We start from the raw sequence: 20,621 nt of genomic DNA, 5'->3' as shown, positions 1-20,621 counted from the left end.
ATATATATATATATATATATAACTACTACTTAAGTAGGTACGTACGGACTATATTATGAAAGTAAGAAGTAAAATTATAAAATTTATAATGATTCATACTATTTTATAACAAAAAGAGAATAAACAAGTTAAAATAGAAAACAAAACGCTAGAAGAAAATTAAAAAATTGATGAAGCTTATGAAAAACTAACAAGATAAGCTTTTGTGTAGTTGCAATTTTAATCATAAAGAAAATTAATGTAAGAGATTAGACTTTGATTAAAACAACACCCTATAAGTAGCACATTTTTGATAAACTATATACAAATAAATTCATGAGTCATGAGCTTGAGGTTGTGGAGTGGAGCTGATTCTTTCTGGTAGGTAATCACTAGAGGGAATCTCCCGTTCTCCCATGTTACCAGAAGCAGCGAATTTCCAGAAATAATAAAATTAATGAAGGTGATGATATTTTCAATTATTGAAGTTTAATTAAAAGATAAGCTTCCGTGGAATTTCTAAAACGAATGGGACAGTGACACCTCATATGGTCGGTTTACCAGCGAAGCCATTATAGGATGAGTTGTGAAGGTTCTTCTAATATCTCATTTTGGGTTGTGACAGCAATTGATGTTTCTTGCTTGTTCTTACAACTAACAAACTTGTTTTGGGTTCTCTTTAGTCTTTACCAACTATAGATGCTAAATATTGCTCAAGTTCTCTTATATATTTAGTATGACTTTGAACTCTATAGAGAGTTGGAGAACCTGAACTCTTCCTCCACCATGAAACAATTGAATCGATCAGGTTGCATTTTCTATCGAAAAACATTTGTACTGTTTAATTTGGTGAAACGACACCGTAGCTAGAACTTACACCGATTTTGAGTATTAATTACTTATTGTTCATGTGAGACTACGGTGTTAAAATTATGTTTATCAATTGATGCGTACCATGCACACGAGTGACACGACGATTTAAATAAAATGTGGTATTTGCATGATTTGATAGTTTTAGACATGGCACACCATGTCGGATTATAATAAACATTGTCAAGGACTCGAGGCTTTTTATTATTGAAATTTCTCTATACCATAATGTCACTATTATTTGTGAAGAATAATTGTTACGACCTATTCCAAGTGAAGACTTTTATAAACATTGTGATTTGTGAGTAATTTCGATCATCTTAGTTTAAACTATAATGTTTCGACTTTTTTTTTCTAATGAATTTTTTACATTTTCAGTTGTTAAAGTTCTAGCTAATTATTCCAAAGATCCTTAACGATTGAATAAAAAGAAGATCAACATAATAATAATAATAATAATAATAATAATAATAATCAATAATTCATATTTCGTGATTGACTATGAAACACGTACTCATGATGTTAATTGTCAACATCATGTTAATTGTCAACATCGGGACATCCAAATAATGAACTTAACATAAGTTGAGGTCGGTTTTTGTTACTTAATTTTTGTCCTTGGACCTACCTATCTTCACCCCCACCTCTCATTACCACTTGAGCATCTAATTGATTTAGGTAAGCTTCTACTGATTGCCGTTCCCTTAGGTTGGGGCTGTGGTTCAATACCAATAAACAAGCTTTTGTCCTAAACCCTAAAGACTAAAACAACCAAAGACCATTTCAACACTAACGTCCCTCGTTTCCTTTTTTTCCAATATAACACATATTCTTTCTTGGTTAGCAAACATAATCATAAGGCCATCGTTGTTCATGCTTCTTGTTTCTAAATAACAATGATGAAAAGAGCACCAAAAATCACGTTTACAAGGTGATATGAGTGATGACCGACCAAAATGACCGTCATGGTCGACCGCCCACTGTTTATTTTAAGCAAGTCACCAACCAATCATCGCCGGCCAGGTATTGCGGCCACCGTCTATTCCCAATCATTTGCGTCACGGACGTCACAGCCCAAATTTTCTTGAAAGTGAGAGGAAATTATTTGCTGTGACCACCTTCCTCTCACTACATGTTCAAACATTCCCCATCAGCCGTCCGATTTCATCCACTTTTGTCATGGCTAGGTGGTTTCTATTAATGACAAAAATGTCGAATTATCCTACATTAAATAAATAACGACTTATCTAATGTTGTGGAAATAACAACGATCCGAAAAATAAAAACCGGAACAAGATCTTTCTTTACTTATTTAACATTGAAAAAAATGAATAAAGTTGTTTGTTCGTTCACAAAATAATCACTATACAGTATTGACATAAAATGAGTTATTCAAACTTGAATTATGATTGAACGCTCATGAAATAATAAACTCGATTAATCAATAATTTATCATGTTTCGTGAGTTTTAACTAGTCTCAAGTCACAGATAATAACATCTCTAATGTCGATTATAATGTCAAATCCAATCCTTCTAAGTCTGATACAACTAGTAGTAAGGAATAAATTGTACAATGACATAATGGGTAGGTTTAAGTCAATAATTGCTTGTATAAACAGGTCACTAACTGATCTTGCACAATAGGATGAACATGTGATGTCATTCGACCTCTCTCAAACCGGCAATACCAACATATCATATCATATCACATTATAAGTTTCTAATTAAGTACATTTTTTCGATTACTATTAACATTTTGTTTGCTACATCACATCAAGAGTATTTCGAGTGAATCATGAAACAAGTGCTGCTCGAAATAAACAGGGAAATTAAACAATTGATGTTCAACAATCTCCATGAAATCAATAGCTAATTAGACACGTTACGTAAACTAGCTATAACAAGTATTGAGACATAGATAGCAAAAAGTCTTATCCAACCCGTCTAAGTCTATTCTAAGTAGCAAGGAGTAGATTGTACAATGACATTTATGGTTAGGTTTAAGTCAGTAAATGCTTGTACAAACTGATCTCTCACACTAAGAAATAAAATTTGATGTCCTTTCTTTGACAGGATTGTTAGATTCTTTCACAAAACTGAACCAGCAATATCATCATACCATAGGTTCCCTGGTACAAAAGGATTTTGTTCACAACAACACATGAAATCGTTGATGAAATGATATTTGAATTTCGAGTAAATCATGAAACAAAGAGACGCTCGTAATAAGAAGTATCTAAAATAGATATACTTAAATTTATTGTTCGAGCAAATGTTAGATCTTTATCAAATTTGAAGCATCATATACAGTAGCCATCAGTAGATTACCATTTGTATTTCAATCTAATCATGAAGAGACTTGTATATAGGAATTAGGAAATCCATTCTCATGAAAGCAAGCTATACAAGCAAAATCCACATTCTATTTTCAAAAAAAAAAAAAAAAAAAAAAAAAAGCTATAACAAGCAAAAGCCAAAGGGGCAGTTCTAGAATAATCAAAGGCATATATACTTCCATCTACAAAGTCCAAAAGGGCAGCACTATACTAAACGTTGTGGGACACCAAATCAAAGGTTTAGATGTGCTGCATGAAATATGGAAATTAAAAAGGGAAGTACTCAATCCTATGATTTCTCCCACTACTAATGAATTGAACATTGGAGTTTAGGACCACTTGATGGATTCTATATTTGGCCTTCTCTCTTTGTGGTGATCATGGAATTAGAAAGAGCTATCTTAGCAATTGGTTAGTTAAAAATCATACTCATTTTTCTAATGCAAGATTATGACATGTATAGGTATAGAAATAGCATCTGCAACTTTAGTATAACATGTTGATCAAACCCAAACAAAGCTGGAATACAGAGACAGTTTTCACATGAATTTTAGTTAAAGGATAGCTAAGAGGTTGATCATGAATTGGTGGAACAAACTAATGCTGCTTTACTGGAAGAACATGAACCACAAGACCTGAAGGCCAAGACCAGAATTCAAAAGCAGAACATGTCCAGCCAAAGAAAGAGAGTCCAGGGAGAATTTTGACTACAAAGACAGTAGCCAATTGCTTCATCACCACATGAGTCACATCATAAACAAACATCAAAGTTGATTTCAGAAATCAATTGACATGCATGCAATGTGCAGATCAATAAAAACATTAAGAAGTTTCTGGCAACTGTCGGCATCTTCATTATTGAGAGATGAAGGTTTATGGATTTTATCTTATTTTTATACAGCAAGATAAATATTGGTAACAACTTTTTGTGTATAAAAGATACGTGAGTGATCAAATTTATTTTGTAAATTATTCAGAACACAATGTGCGTTCGTTAAAAAGAGGTGAAGAGGGAAAATGGGATTCGAATTATAGTTTCCGAAGTTGTAGAATATGCTCTTAATCACAAGAGTTACGAAATCTTTGCAGCCAAGCTTTGTATGTTGCAGGGTATTGAAATTCAGCAAGTAGTGCATGATTACTTAGTATCTGACATTTCTGTTTTCACTATCAGATGTGAAGGAAAAGCTCCCTCCCCGCAGAGATTCACGGTCCCCATTTAGAACCAGGACTTCCAAAACATATTGAGAAGAACGTACAATATCCACACAGATTTTTACAGAAGACAAAACACAAGACCTATGTACCAGAAAAACACAATACAAAATCATGTTGCTGCAGTAATACAAAACCATTATCATACAAGTCTCTGAATCCCTTCAGTCCATTGTTCCAGTCATTCAACCGAGGCAGTTGGTCCAACACGTCAGTAACATTGTCTTATGCCAGCAAAATCAAATCAATGATGAAATGAAAAGGCCAAACACCATACTGAATTTCAACAAGCATGATTGATCGAGTTCACAAGAAATTGTATACCTTTTACCAAGTAACAGTGAATACTAATTATTAGCAAAGTATGAAGACAGAGGAAAAGTGCATGTCTTTTGTAGCATATGGACTATACAGAAATTCCAATGCAAACAATGTACATTCTGTAATGAGGGTATCTCCATAGAATACAGCAATGGAAGTGAAACGGGGAAACAATATAGCGATGGAAACTTGAACCACACTTGAAAATAAGCAAGTTGCATTCGAGAAGAGAAACCAGTTTCCATTGCTTGTAACATTGGTGCATTACTATTGACCTTAAAGTTTCTGAAGCTCAATCTTGCAAGGTTTCATGTTAGGAGGATGGACACATCAGGTTCAGGTTTAGTTGGTTGGCTCCATTCGCATGTTGATGCTCCCTATTGAGCTGTTTTTTTCATGTATTGATTCCTAAAAATGATGAAATAAAAAGCACATGAGCGAAAGTAGAAAAAGAAAATATCCACAACACCTCTGCACCTGTGCTTCTATAGAAATCAAAGGCATCTTGTAATCAAAACAAAATGCACATTTGGATACCATTTTCCAGACAAGAAAACCAAGACTTCTCTCGGAAAATCATTATTGTTCATATGTTTGGATTCTCCAAGATTGCGCCATCCATCTTTTCTATTCCTGTTTTAGTTTCAGTACACGAGTTTAATATAAACATGAAGTTTATAGGCTAAAAAGACATAAAAGTGAGACGGAGAATCTCTGAGAGGCATCTCAGGTCTTGGAGCAATGTCGACTGTTGTTTAAAAATCGATGACTTCAACAATCAGCATGAAGACAATGATCCTATATTTCAATTAGACATTATCAAGCATGTTGGAACACTTTCAAATACGAAAAGTACTTGATGCCAGAAAGGGGATATCACATCATCACTAGCTAGCTGAATAGCAACCGGCCAATGCCACAGGAATTCCTGCAGATAGTGAGATAGATAACCGAGCTGTGCACTTAACATGTATATACATATACAGAAACTATGAATTAGCTTAACAAATACTAATCACTGTGAACAGCAAATCATAATTCACGATGAAACTACAAGTTCTTTTCTTCTGGAATGAATTAGGCCAACCAATATAGAATAGTAGGACCGAAATCGGTTGATACAAGTTGTTCCATTAAGAATCGCATACAATGAACTGCTCGGTGACTGCATCCTCCCTTACACCAACAATGATGTAGAGCCACATTGCCGCACACTAATGACACTATATATAGTTGTGCAAATAAGCCAAGGCTAATGCCTAGAGCCCTAGAATTTCCATCGCAGGTACAGTAAAGCAGCGCTGGCCAAATTGAATCAACAACCATGATTCAATGAAACAAACCACTCAACCTAATTGTACTATCTAGCTAGCAGAATCCAAATCTATACCAATACACCAGCCGAGTATTTTTGAACCTAAGTTTTGATAAGAAATAATTTGTTGATAAACACAAAGGAGAAGAATGCAAAGAAGGGAGAGCAGGAGACTGCTATTAGAGGTCACAAGACACAGAGAACTAGGAGACAACTGCCCTCTGGTCCAACAATATAGCATGCAAAGAACTATCTCTAAGGCTCTAGGATCAGAAGAATCTGATGTGATGTCCAAAGCGAAGCCAAGTATTGAACTTATTCCACCAGCTTTTATCTCCTTACTCGTACCTTCCTCAAATGATTCACTTATTCATTTTCATCTACACCACCAACACATTGCAATTGAGCTTCTAAGCTTCCAACACCTTTTCTTCTTTCTTCCTCCAAAGAATCTTATAGCTCTAACACATTAAGGCCCTCCAAGCTAGAAGCTGAAAAAAAAACTAATTTTATATTATCCTCCATGCTCCATTGATAATTTCTGCCATAAGGTCATTCAAAGAGCACATGATGATCTGCAAGTTTCTGCAGTGTATTTACATATCACACACCAATTTAGTTCGAGGCACCAAGAAGGCTGTCTTCTATAAACACAATCATGAGCCTTAAGCTAGCAGTACTCTAGCATATTCTTATCTTAGGAGGCACTTTTAGGATGATCTGAAGAGCACATAGAAGGGGGTATATTAAAGGAAAAAAGTGATCTGCTATTATGTATTCAAGCATTAGAATAGTGGATCGGTGATTACATATATTTTGTCCATGAATGTTTACAGGATCTTGATTGTGTGTAAATTATGTTTTCCTAGAATATAACTCATTGTTAGTATGGAAGACTGGATGCTGATGTTATTGTGTGATACTATAGTACCATACTTAGCAAGGCATTGTTCTTGTTTTATTTTAATCTAATGTGACATTTGCTTTGTTGAAGCACCAGTGAGGAAAACAGAAGCCAGCTGATTCTGGGCTTGTTAATTCTAACTTCATTTATCTGGTCATGATAGAATCTAGATGTATTCATATTCCTTTTAGTTAAATCGAGATGTACGTAGTTTGACGTTTGGCATTCATTATTTCACTTACCTTCATCTGTCTGTACTCTGTAGACTCGTAGAGTGATTCTTGTATCTATGAATAGTGGCAACGTTCTTGATGAACCAAGGTGCTTATGCTTAATATGTACTGATGCCATCATACGGGATGGATAAGAAACATTTGCAAATAGATACCAATCGGAAATAGCCAAACAGGACAGGACAAAAGATAACAAAAGAACATGTATGATTTGTATATACTGAAGTTTTACATTATACAACTGCTAGAACACATTACGTACGACACATACATAACACAATACAGCAAGTGCAACAAGCTTCATAGGCATGTTACTAAGCGTCGGACCAAGTGATATCTAAGCCGCCCCAATTGTCCTCAGACACACCTAAGGCTTTCCAAACAGCCTTGGAGGCATCAACGATGTTGTTAGGACAAGGAGGCTGGTAATCATGGTCTGCATCACATCCTTCAGTAGAGTCACATTCATCCACGACCATGGCTACCACGCTCTGCCCATTACCGTTAATTTTGATATTCTTAAGGCACCTTGATCCACCGTTGTACCATCCGGTGGACAATGCCACAACTGGAGTGTTGTCATCGTGGTATTGTCCGTCACATTCGGATGGGCCTCCTCCGTCACCTCCTGCTTCGAAGCTGTTAAGAGTGAGGTAGGCTTGGGTGTTTCCAGACATAGGTGGCGAGCATGTGTATGTTGGGTACATTTTTCCAGCTTTACAACAGTCAGAGTCGTCCTCCTTGTTACATTGTCCAGGAGGGGGCTTCCTTCCTCTGATTCTTCCACTAGGACGGCATTGCTGAGCTTCACTGACCAAGAAAATTGCCAAAAGGAGAATGGCTACAACAGACCCCTTTGCGAAGAAGCTCTTCATTTTCTTTCTGTTACTCCTTGCTTAGGGCTCTTTGCTCTGCTTGTGCGATTGTGAGAGATGTTTGATGCATGATAGCATTTAACGGTGAGCAGATATAGCAATCAGAACAGCAGAAAATACTAATCAAAAGTTCAACATATACTTTCCTAACGCAGTTGTATGACACTCCCTCAACGTAACGGCTTAGACTGTTGGTCTGAATTTTTCTTTAAAACAAAATCCTACTACATGTCTCTAGCTGAATCCTGCTTCAGTAAAATAATATGTGCAGTGCAGCTGTGCAGGAATATTCATGTCTTTGTTGTTTTCCTTGGTTATTAAGCTATAGTTATGATCATATGATTCATATCCATTGCAGACTATAATGGTGTCCTCATTTCTTTTTACTAAGTAAATTGCTACAATTAATATCAGTAATAAAAAAAAAATACAGTAATTAATCTAGTTCAATTTCATTTTATTTGAGAATTCATTTATTCATGGAAGCAAGCAAAGCGCCAACGGGAACCTCATCAAAACCTTAATTACCTATATTACTGTATGGGTAATTAAGGTAAAAAAGGCAAGAAAAGTAAGAAAAGGCATGCAAAATTTCAACAGGCAAGAAAAGGCATTACTTTTAGTGAAAATTATACAGCGCACCCTGGTGCGCCGCGCACCTGTCCATCTCCGCCGTCCATTTTGAAAAAGTCAAAAATCCGCGTCAAATGGACGGCGGAGATAGACGGGTGCGCGGCGCATCCGGGTGCACTGAATACGCTCTCTACTTTCAGATGTCACCATCTTGATTGTGTGTATATATTGTTGTACTGTTATTGACATCAATACAGAAACTTCATATTCAGATTTTCTTAGGGTATATAGTAGTAGTTTCGGGTATGAACCTATGACTCACCTGTACGATGACTACGATCAAACCCAGATAAAACCACGCAAGCTACAAAATGATCGACCTCCCCCACCGGCCTCTTGATCATTAGGTTCCTTCGTGAATTGAAATTTGAGTAATGAAAGATTTGGATTCCTGAAACTGAAAATGGCATGGCGTTTGTGATTCTTGTCTTCGATTGATCCTATACCTCCACCAAATCGTTTTCCCTTTTGCTATACAAATCGAAGAAAAATGTAACTTCAATTAGTACACATCACATACAAATACAGACCAAATTGTACAAGATCATGAGATATTTTAATCATCAACATGCAATTTGCTTCATCAATAGCTAGCTAGGGAAAATGAAATCACCACAACTCACCTTGCTTTAAGATATGTAAAATGCATCTCCATTTTCAGAGTATTGTCAGCAGTTAAGCACAGACATGCATATCTATGCACGAGGTAAGGAAAAAAGAAACATATGGACTTTAACATCCTAGTGATTCACCGATACTTATGGCTAATCTTGATCTTTTCTAGAGGTTTTATATAATTTTCACAGAGGAGGAAACCTAATCCCTTACCAGTGTTTCTACTCTTTATGTCTAATATAACAAATGAGTGCAAGTTTTAAGATTTGTCACTGAACTGTGACGACATGTTGGTAAGTTATAATCCCCGTTGTAAATGTCATGGTTCGAACACTCACTTACATATGTAAGGATGCGAGACATATGTACATATCAATACATAAAAAAAACACACATTGTATATAGCAATACATCGAAAAAACACACATGGACATAGCGTAGAATCCCAATTTTTTTGTTATCCGTTAATTTGGCACATCAACTACGAATCCGGCTTAAGTCGATCCGCTCCAAACCCGATCAATTCACATATCTTCATCTTTAATTCTCATTCCTTTTCGAGATAAACTTTTACGAGCTATAAACCCGTCCTAATTAGGTCGGATCCGCTCCAAACCCGGTTTAGGACTGACACGAGTTGCGTCCATACACTTCACACGTGTAAGGGAGCTGACTTTCCGAGTGTTCCAATACAAACCTCTGCAACTGACTGCATCCAAAACCCAATCACACTTCCACTTTCTATCCCCAACCAAACTCCAAAGTCTCCTCCAACAATGCGACGGAGGCCCCAGACATCTTCCTCTTCACCTCCCCAACAACCCCAACCAACTGAAACCCCAAGTGTCACCACCCCATGCCTTCCTCAGAGACCACACCGATCACCCTTCGTCTGTCTCACGTTGTTCGCCGTCCTCATCTACTCCTCTTACGGCGTTTATCATTACCAGTTCGAGTCCCTCCCTGTCCCCCTCACCGCCGACCAGGCCGGAAAACGTGGCTTCTCCGAGTTCTCCGCTCGGAAACACGTCAGGGCCCTCACCGAGCTGGGCCCACACCCGGTTGGCTCTGATGCCATCACTCTTGCTCTGCAGGTTGGTCTATAGGAACCACTGAGTTTTTTTTTGTTTTGTTTCCGAGTTTTGGTTTGTGACTTGGGATTTCAGTATGTGTTGTCAGAAGTGGAGGAGATTAAGAAGACTGCTCATTGGGAAGTTGAGGTTGAGGTGGATGAGTTTGTTGCCAAAACCGGAGCCAATCAAATGGTGAGTGGATTGTTTAAGGGGAAGACACTTGTGTATTCGGATTTGAGTCACATTGTGGTGAGAGTCTCGCCCAAGTATGCAGCTGATTCTGTGGACAATGCTGTTCTGGTCTCTTCTCACATTGACACTGTCTTCTCAACGTAAGCTTTTGTTTGTGTTATTCAATCTTTTCGGTTTTGTTTGTTGAAGTTATGATCTTTGTTTCGAGTATGATTGCACATTTTAGTTTGGTACATGATTGTACGGTTTTGGTTTCAGAGGAGGGGCCGGAGATTGCAGCTCGTGTGTGGCTGTGATGTTGGAACTTGCTCGCGGAGTTTCGCAGTGGGCGCATGGATTTAAGCATGCTGTTATATTTTTGTTTAATACCGGGGAGGAGGAGGGCCTAAGTGGTGCTCATAGCTTTATAACTCAGGTTAATTTCGACTCTCTTTGTCTTCACTAGTAGCTGAGCCGTAGTGTACCTTGATATGTATAACTAATTACTTGAATGGTGAGATTCTGTGTCGGTTTCATTTCTTAGAAAATTTGATTGTTGAGATAATGTTATTTGATTGAGAGATTGTAGAGATCATGTGGTGTAGTTTTTGACTGTGAGTTAGAAAGCCTGATTCTTACTTGTGTTCTAAGAAACACAGAAAACATGGCAAAGTTGTTTAGATCATGAATCAGTTACTATGATCCTAAGCATTTTTATTTCTGTTTTGAACTTATTGGTGCAGCATCCATGGAGGAAGACAATTCGTCTGGCTATTGATTTGGAGGCCATGGGTATCGGAGGGAAGTCTGGCATATTCCAGGTCAGGTTTGTGATCAGCATTCACTTATTCTTGCAATTGAGATACGTCTGTATAAGGTCGATATTCTGAACACCACTTAATAGCCTCTTTATAACTTAAGTCATATTTAGCGTGTGTCAAGGTTTCACTTTCTCTCTCCAAAATATGTAGGATATGATGATATTACTTGATTTATAGTTTCACCGATCGCTCTGTAATTTGTATATTACTTTGTTCTAAAGGGTTTCTCTTGTTAGTTTGGGACATTAGGGTACAAGGAGATTAATGGAAAATAAAGATAACAATTTGCAAACTTACTTTTCCCACAAGTGCTTGATTTCGGCATCTTAAACACAAACACCTATAATCGTCTCTAACATCGGTACCTCATCATTGTCTGATATTGAGCAAATGGGTCATTCAGGTTGTCCATGATAGTACCGGATACTTCTTGAAATTTACTTGTGCTGTTCATTAGATTGTATAGCTTACAAGGCTGATGTATCATCTATTAAATTTACATCTTTTTTTTTTTTCAACTCATGCTGCTCTAAACTCTGTTGGAGTGATATTGTCCTTATAATTATTTTTTCATCTGATAGGCTGGTCCTCTTCCTTGGGCTATTGAGAATTATGCAGCAGCAGCAAAATACCCATCTGGCCACATTATAGGACAGGTTTGCAATTATTCCTTTGATAATATTTTGTTATATCTGTTTTGGACAATCTATGTGTATTTAAAGGGGAAAAATACTCCATCTTATGCTGCAGGATATATTTTCCTCTGGAGCCATCAAATCTGCAACAGACTTCCAAGTTTATAAAGAGTTAGCTGGCCTTTCGGGGCTTGACTTTGCTTACACAGAAAACGGTGCAGTATACCACACAAAGGTTTATCTTCTCTCCCTCTTTTGGGATATTAACTGGAAAGTTCTTTTTTCTTTATCATAATTCGTTGGGGAAGTTCGAAGTCGATTTTTTGTGAGAGCAATGTGATTTATCATTTAACATCAATATTATTCTTTTGTTTTTTTATTCAAAGAATTAATTTGAGTTATTTATTGTAATATCGCCTTGATGCTGTACCTTCTTAATGAGGATTGGTGGGGGTGGGGGTGGGGTGGGAGTTCCCTTGAGTTTGTCTCAATGTACCCATCTTTGAGGATTGCATGTTAGCTAATCTGTGCTACACTGCTATGTATTCAAACACTGAAGCTATAATGTCAATATCTTTTATTGACCACGGGGAATGAGTAAGCAACTAAGCATGTGAAGCAATGCAGTTATTCGATTTTCATGGGAGTGATCACTAGGATATCCAGTAGTTAGGCTACATGTAGTATGTAGCTTCATTTTCTTCTGATTATGGGAATGGTTATAAATTGTAACGCTTTTCCACCTGATTGATTATTAAGGTTAATCAATAATATTACCTGCATCTAACAATCAGCCAAGGCGCAAGGCACAGACTTAACTTGGTGTATCCAAGTTGAACTTACTATCTACTATCTACACTTTTCTTATATGCAGAATGACAAGTTTGAGCTTCTTCAATTGGGATCTCTTCAACATCTTGGAGAAAATATGCTTGCTTTTCTTCTTCGGGTTGCTGCATCCTCTTATCTTCCAAAGGCCAATGTAATGCAAGAAGAGGATAAAACAGGCCTGAGTGCTGCCATATATTTTGACATTTTGGTACATTTTGACTCACCGAAACTTTATCATGTTGTCTTGTTTACCCTTGGCATTTCTTCTTTAATTATTTTTGTTCCCTTTTGCTGAGATGTTGTAGTATGTGGCCTTCGGCTGCCATGATAGTTCCATTTTACATTGTAATTCTGACTCTTGTGACAATCCCAGGGGTGGTACATGATTGTCTACCGACAACGCTTCGCCAGAATGCTTTATAATTCAGTGATAGCGCAATCACTTCTTATATGGACTACATCATTGCTTATGGGTGGTTATCCAGCTGCAGTTTCACTGGTCTTGTCATGTTTAAGTGTTATTCTTATGTGGACATTTGCATTAAGCTTCTCAGTTATTGTGGCCTTCATCATCCCCCTAATATCATCGTCACCAGTGCCATATATCGCAAACCCATGGCTGGTAGTTGGGTTATTCGCTGCACCTGCTCTGCTTGGAGCATTAACTGGTCAATATTTGGGTTATCTTGTTCTTCATAAGTATTTGGCAAACACTTACTCCAAGAAGAAACAGCTGTCACCTGCTATCAGAACCGATTTGGTTAAATTAGAGGCTGAGAGATGGCTCTATAAAGCTGGATCGATTCAATGGCTCATTCTCCTCAGTTTGGGAACCTATTACAGAATTGGATCATCTTATCTGGCTCTTGCTTGGTTGGTTCCGCCAGCATTCGCATGTGAGTTGATGTTAAAAACTACTTTACCTCTGACCCATGGTCAAATCAACATTTCTTTAAAGAGAAGCATGTTCATTACTACTTGGTTTTTCTTTCAACTAATTGTGTATAGTACTATCCAGATGGCTTTCTTGAAGCAACTCTAAGCCCAGCCCGATCACCTAAGCCTCTGAAACTTGCAACCCTGCTGATAGGATTAGCTATACCAGTAATACTTTCTGCTGGCGTATTCATTCGGTTGGCTGGCACAATAATTGGGGGCATGGTTCGTTTTGATAGGTAAACTATGTGGTACTCTAGTTATATTTAAACATAACTCTCAAGGCTGATTTACTTTTAGGGTATTAGGGTTGTAGTTTAATGTCTTTGCAAATTTATGGTGGCATTTCAAGCCGCATTCAGATTGGTGATCTATCATATGAACTTCTTTTTAGAAGAGAATACAATCAAGTCATCTATGTGATAAGTTGAAAGTAATTATTAACAATTTACTGTCATTGCTAATATATTGTTTGATAAGCTAAATAATGAAAGTGGGCTGCTTCTAGATTTTTAATTAAGCCTTCTGAGTAATAGCTCCTTGTTGTCTTTGGATACGTTGCCTGCAATGGAATTCCATAAGTATTATTTGTTGCTATCTGCCAATTCAGCAACCTGCATTTTTAGTCCTTAACTGTGACATTTAAAAGTTACTCTTATTTTTCTCAGGAATCCTGGTGGCACTCCTGATTGGCTGGGAAATGTTATACTTGCTGTTTTTGTAGCTACTGTCATGTGCCTGACTTTGGTGTATCTTCTTTCATACATTCATCTTTCAGGTATTTGTTTACCTCAAAGTAGGAGGCTCTTTAATGAGTACGAGTGTATGATGCCATATATATGAAGTAGACATAATTGAGTTACCTTTAGATTTGAGCTAACTAGGTAGTGTTGGCACAATTGCTCTCCAGGTGCCAAGAGATTGATTATCCTCTCAACTTGCGCCATGTTTGGCCTCTCGCTTGCTCTTGTATTATCTGGTACTGTACCAGCATTTACCAATGACACATCAAGAGCTGTAAACGTAAGTCTCTGTTACCACTTTCCCTACCACCCAAAGTCCTAAATCTGTTTGTATGTCATTGTTGTGTTTCCATTACCTGGATGCACATGAAGCTCTTTCTTCTGTGTATTACAAACTTTTATTAAAAATCTATGGGCAGTGAATTTTTCGTTTGTCTAATTAATTGGCGATCCAGTATACGTACCTCACTTCACTATCTTGAGTCTGCCTCTTATTCAGTTATTGACACATTATGGTTCTCAGGTTGTGCATGTTGTAGATACTACAAGAAGCATTGAAGATCCTCGATCCTATGTGTCTCTGTTTTCTTTAACTCCGGGAAAATTGACAAAGGAGGTTGAGCAAATTAAGGAAGGTTTCAGATGTGGTCGAGATCAGGTCTTTGATTTTGTAACGTTTACAGTCAAATATGGATGTTGGACCGAGGATGACAGTGACAGTGGGTGGAGTGAAGCAGACATTCCTGTAATGCATGTCCAGAGTGATACTCAAGGAATTGAAAGAACAACAGAAGTTATAATCGACACAAAGGGTTCAATACGGTGGGCTCTTGCCATCAACACCAATGAAATACGGGATTATGCATTCACAGGTACAGATAACTTGATTAGTGCACAATGTTTCTCCTTATTTCTTTTTCTGTGATGTACAATGACATTTTTTTTAGCTGAAAAACTCAAACCTGTAATCTCAGATGCTGGAAACTCTGAGGAGTTGGTTTCAGTTGGTGACAAGAGCAATGCAGATGGTTGGCACGTTATTCAGTTTGCTGGGGGAAACAATTCACCGAGGACGTTTGGTCTGACTCTCTTCTGGACTAAAAGCTCTACCCTTAAGGCAGACGGGAAGAGGGACGGGCAAGCTCCCCTTCTCAAGTTAAGAACTGATATGGACATTGTAACACCGAAAGTCGAAAGAGTTCTTTCAAAGCTTCCTACTTGGTGTTCACTGTTTGGCAAGTCGACGTCTCCCTACACCTTAGCATTCTTAAGTAGTCTTCCTGTTGATTTTTAGACCCTTCAAATCTTTTTTCCACATGAATGTAACATATACATTAGACATTTATTTTTACCTTTACATAGGAAATATCAAATTCAAGAAACCAATAAAATTTTATGTATAAACAGATTACAGAGTTGATTTACAAATTGGGGTATATGGCTTTTAACTCAATAGCATTATCTCAGTTCAAACTTCAAAGTGTTCTTGAGAGCTCCCATTTCTTTTCCGATCAAGTGTAACGAGGCACGAATTTTTGTACCCCAATTACCCAATACACAAGTTTTATGGTCCTCACTGTTCTCTTCTGAAGCAACCTCAAGCTATCGATCAGAATTGTCCACATGCCTTGAAAACTTTTGGCTTATATACAATATGTTCATAGATTATGTGAAACTAGAGACTATTGTCCAGATATTATCCAGTTTAATTTGAATGAAACCTAAAGATGTGTTCTAATTTAATTCAAGGCAGCTGGATTAGATTAAAAAAGATGGATGAGGGTGTTAAGTAGCGTGAGATGAAAACTTACAACCCAAAAAATAGAAAAAAAAAAAAAAAAGTTTTGAACTAAAACAATCTCGAGATGTATATGTTAAATTGTATCAAGTCAAACGTCTATAGTGTTTCAGAGTATTGAAATTTTAACGCTGTAAGATTGTTAAATAAGCTCGTTTTCTCAGATATACATAAACAGATCACAATTAAAACATTTCCCGACACTCAATCTGAAGTGCTATGAAATTTCCAAAGCGCAATTTACTTGAGGAGAGAAAAAAAAAAAAAAATTATGTTCTCATTAATCATTATGGTACAAACCGTACAATTAGTTAGCAATACACACGTGTGGAAAGTTAGGTAACTCTGTTAAAATTTGGAGTCAAAACACAGTAAGCTCAGTTGTGTGTCCTACTATAACTGATTCACTGCAAACTCCAAAATAAGAGAAACAAAGAATCTCCGATTCTTGATAGACAGAGAGAAAAAAGACGGTCCAAGAAATGCGGACCATACCGTTGGGAATCTCAGTGTCCCCAACCTCCATCAACACCACTCTCAACCTTAAACGACCAAACCACTTCCCTCTTTCCACTTCCACTTCCACTTCTAGGGTTTCTGCTTCTTCATCCACTGATCATTTCTCTCTCTTCTCCTTCTCCAAATCTGGTGGGTACTCTCAATTTTCAATCTTTATCATATTTAATTGCTTTGATTGCTTGGATTATATGTTTGAGTATGTGGGTGGGTTTGAGCTTGGTGCTTTGTCATTTTCAATTTCAAGTTGACTACTTTATTGAGTTACTGAGAGACCCATCTATGGTGTTGATTCATTTATTGCATTTGCAAACAACCTGAAGTTTGAGTGTTTGCTAAGAAGTTTGGAACTTGTATAGATCCTTTCGGTATTTTGTCAATTTCAGCTCCAAGTTCACTACTTTATTGGGTTACATTCATGTTCAACTATGAGTTTCCATATCTAAAGATGATTGATAAGTTGATAACCATTGTTGGTGTGATTTTGTAGTTGCAAAGAACCCGGATCTTTGTAATTTGAAACTTGTATTCAATCTGTTATAACATCCCAGGATTTAGGGGCTGAAGGAAGCACTCAGCATTTTAGTCAACTATTTGGTCTGGAAATTAAGATTAGCATTTGCAAACAGCCCCTTTGATTAGCATGAACACTTTGCTCCCTTTTTTTTTTGTTTCCCTTTAGTTCTACTCATGGCACCAAACGTCAAGTTAATTGTGGGACTAAGTGATGGTCTATTATATATGCATGACGATTTGTGTGTTGAGGATGGTTCTGGTTTTTGTGTGTAGGAGTTTGCAGAGCTAGTCAAGTGGCTGATCTATTTCCAGCCGTGTCTCCCGAAATTGTTGTTCGAGAGGCAAGGTTAGAGGACTGTTGGGAGGTTGCCGAGACTCATTGCAGCTCTTTCTTCCCTGAATATGCTTTCCCTTTGGATTTTGTACTTAGGGTTGACCGGCTGGTGGGAATGCTAGCCGGGTTTTCACTACCAAGTGGTTGCAAAAGGACTTGTCTGGTAGCAGTCATTGGAAACTCTGATAATGAAACTTTCCTCTTTGGAAGTGAAGATTTCAAGATTGCCGGTCTTGATGGGAAGATCAGTCTCAGTAAGAGGTATGTGGCTGGAATATTGACAGTGGATACTGTTGCTGATTTTCTTCCTAGAAAGGGTCCTCTCCGGCAGAGAAGGTGAGCACTGTACTTCCAGAGGTTTTTCAGTTTTCTTGTCTAATTAAACATCTCTTTAATGTAACAGTTAAGGTTGGATGAGACTTGTTTGTTAGCCATTAAAAAACCAGTGGTCATAGTTCTTATATCCATTTATACATCAGAAATGATGGCAAGTAGTGCCAGAGACCAACCATTGAGCCTAAACACCAAAAGAGGAGCTAAGCATGTTATGCAGATACTTGTGATCAGTTGGAGTTGAACTCTAGTTGAAAGAAACCACTTAACCGATTTCCCATACCTTGAGACTTTAACATTTTGTAGCCATCTAGTAGGATTATAATTGAGCTTTGGATGGAACTTGATTGTTTGCCATCGAGTATACCAGGGTAGCAGTATTTCTTAGATTTATGTGATACATGGAAAATGATAGCTTAGTATCGTAGAACAACCATATATTGAGCCTCAAAAACAAAACAGGAGCTAAGCAGGATATCTAGATACCTGTAATCAGTGATTTCGCCTCAAGCTGAAAGTGACCACACATAGTTCATGACCTTTTTTTGGGATTTCAACATTCGGCAGCCATCTAGAGTGTAGTCTTAGATTCATCTGCTACACTGGAAGATAACGTAGCACCACAGACCAACCTCAGAGCTTCAAAAATGAAACAAGAGCTAAACAACTACTTAATTTATAGCTAATAACCCTTTGACTTTAGGCATTCATTGCAGAAAAGCTCAAGATAAATAGGTCATCTAGCTTCTTGTTTATCAGTGAATCATCTAGCATACATTCTTACTTATATCTGTAAATGAATGTTTGAATTGAAGGACTGGTATTGCATATGTATCAAACGTTGCTGTTCGGGAGAAATTTAGACGAAGAGGAATTGGGAAAAGGCTAATAGCGAAAGCAGAAGCTCAAGCGAGGAGCTGGGATTGCCGTGCCATAGCATTGCATTGTGATTTGAACAATCCGGGAGCTATAAAGCTGTACAAAGGTCAGGGTTTCAAATCTATTAAGATCCCTGAAGGAGCAACTTGGCCTCAGCCCAAGACCGCGCCGGATGTTAGATTCAACTTCATGATGAAGCTTCTGAACAACACTACTGCATCATAGACTAGAAACATGTAAAGATTTTACAAGAAAGGAGAACAGACATTAAATGTAGGATTGCTTTGAGAAAAGGCTGTACATAAGTAAAGGAGCATTGCATAAGAGTGCTCTGTGATGTATCCCTGTTGATAACTCTTCACTTTATTTTTATGTTTGGATGAACTCTAATTTTTTACAGCTCTGGCAACAAGATTATGATAAATCAAGAACATGACTCACAAGTCATCCCAATTGGGTTTATATCTGAATAGATTGTAATAATCAATTGGTTCGATGTTATGATACAAATATTCTTCAAATCTTCACATTTTAATTGGTGCACAATTGCATAAAGATTAAGAAGTGAACTGGAAAATAATCAACAGAAAGAATAACTATCAATCAGAACACCAAATGAAACACCAAATTATCATCAAAAAGTAACTTTATATCTCATGAATCAGAAGTGATTTGTACATGCATAAACAAAGAGACGAACAAGAACCAATTTTGATCGGCTTTTCTTTTCATCTCTAAAAATCAACAACAAATGTTTATCGTAGATTCTATAACTACAACTCTACAACCTACCAGCAAGATTGATCAATATGCTTCAAAAATCGACGTTCATTGCTTGTACAGTCATTCTTGGCTCTTTGATGAGATCAGAACACCTGGCAGCAACTGCAGTTCTCTTCATCTTCACAAAATCAAGATTCCTCTTCGCCAAACTATTTTCATACTGCTTCTTGAGTTTGTTCATAATTGGATTGCTTTTCCTCCCTTTGCTCAACCCTTTGTTGATGACGCCAATTCTCTTATTGCTTGGAGGAACCTTGTCCAGAACCTTCACTTGTCGGCTTTGTTTCCGAGCATCTTCTTTCTCGTACATCTTCTTCAACCTCTCACCCACTTCTTTCTCCTTTTTTTCCAAACTCCTGGACTTGGCTTGGTACAGCTCCGACCACCTGAAGCTCACCTTCTTCATCTTCATCTTCTCCATTGTCTCATCCAGAGCTCTGTCACCGAAGTCTCTCTTGAAGAAGTTCTTCCACAGCTTGTCGGTGATCGGAGTCAGGTCGACACCTTTGGTGGAGTTCTCGATGTGAGCCAACTGATTTTTGTTGCAGTGTGGCAACACCTGATCGAGAAACCAGAAGTCGTAGCCCTTAACGTTGCCAAAAGAATCGAGACTGTTTATGGCGACGGAGACCCAGCCCTCATCGAGACGGATCAACTTTTCTTTCTCCATTGTGATTGCAAGTGAAGTGATCGAGTGAGTGAGGACTCTGGTTTCCGTTTCTGACTGTTATAGGATAATTAGAATATTATTGTTTCTGTATTATTGTTCCTGTAAAATAGATATTTACTCAGTTAGATGTTTATCTAGTCAGTTGTTAACTTAGTCAGTATTGTTATAGTTTGTGGTGGCATGTACCACAAAATAAGGAGAGATTCATGTAATAACGTGAGTATTTTTTTTCCAACGAAAAAAAAAAACCTTAGGTAGCTCCGGAGCCACCCTTTACAGCACCCC

The 20,621-nt window shown here is 37.5% G+C and overlaps 3 protein-coding genes across 3 annotated transcripts; 2 read left to right on the top strand and 1 right to left on the bottom strand.

Moving 5' to 3' along the window:
• Positions 1-7,488: 7,488 nt before the first annotated feature.
• LOC101296901 (putative ripening-related protein 2-like) lies at positions 7,489-8,049 on the bottom strand. The gene has a single exon (XM_004307341.1). The coding sequence runs from the start codon at positions 8,047-8,049 to the stop codon at positions 7,489-7,491; it is 561 nt and encodes a 186-aa protein (XP_004307389.1).
• Positions 8,050-10,073: 2,024 nt separating this feature from the next.
• LOC101297303 (endoplasmic reticulum metallopeptidase 1-like) lies at positions 10,074-15,984 on the top strand. Its single transcript, XM_004308742.1, has 13 exons — positions 10,074-10,391; positions 10,464-10,702; positions 10,821-10,977; positions 11,285-11,362; positions 11,944-12,018; positions 12,113-12,232; positions 12,872-13,036; positions 13,202-13,724; positions 13,847-14,003; positions 14,433-14,542; positions 14,675-14,787; positions 15,031-15,379; positions 15,482-15,984. The coding sequence occupies exons 1-13, from the start codon at positions 10,074-10,076 to the stop codon at positions 15,799-15,801; spliced, it is 2,724 nt and encodes a 907-aa protein (XP_004308790.1). The 3' UTR covers positions 15,802-15,984.
• Positions 15,985-16,732: 748 nt separating this feature from the next.
• Positions 16,733-19,401, top strand: LOC101296610. The gene is made up of 3 exons (XM_004307340.1): positions 16,733-16,953; positions 17,611-18,007; positions 18,820-19,401. Exons 1-3 carry the CDS (start codon positions 16,788-16,790, stop codon positions 19,106-19,108), a joined length of 852 nt encoding a protein of 283 aa, XP_004307388.1. The 5' UTR covers positions 16,733-16,787; the 3' UTR covers positions 19,109-19,401.
• Positions 19,402-20,621: the final 1,220 nt, after the last annotated feature.

This window comes from Fragaria vesca, linkage group LG7, assembly GCF_000184155.1.
Source record: "Fragaria vesca subsp. vesca linkage group LG7, FraVesHawaii_1.0, whole genome shotgun sequence".
Taxonomy (NCBI): Eukaryota; Viridiplantae; Streptophyta; class Magnoliopsida; order Rosales; family Rosaceae; genus Fragaria; species Fragaria vesca.
Note: the sequence above shows the minus strand (reverse complement) of the source record. Positions and strands in the feature narration are given on the sequence as shown.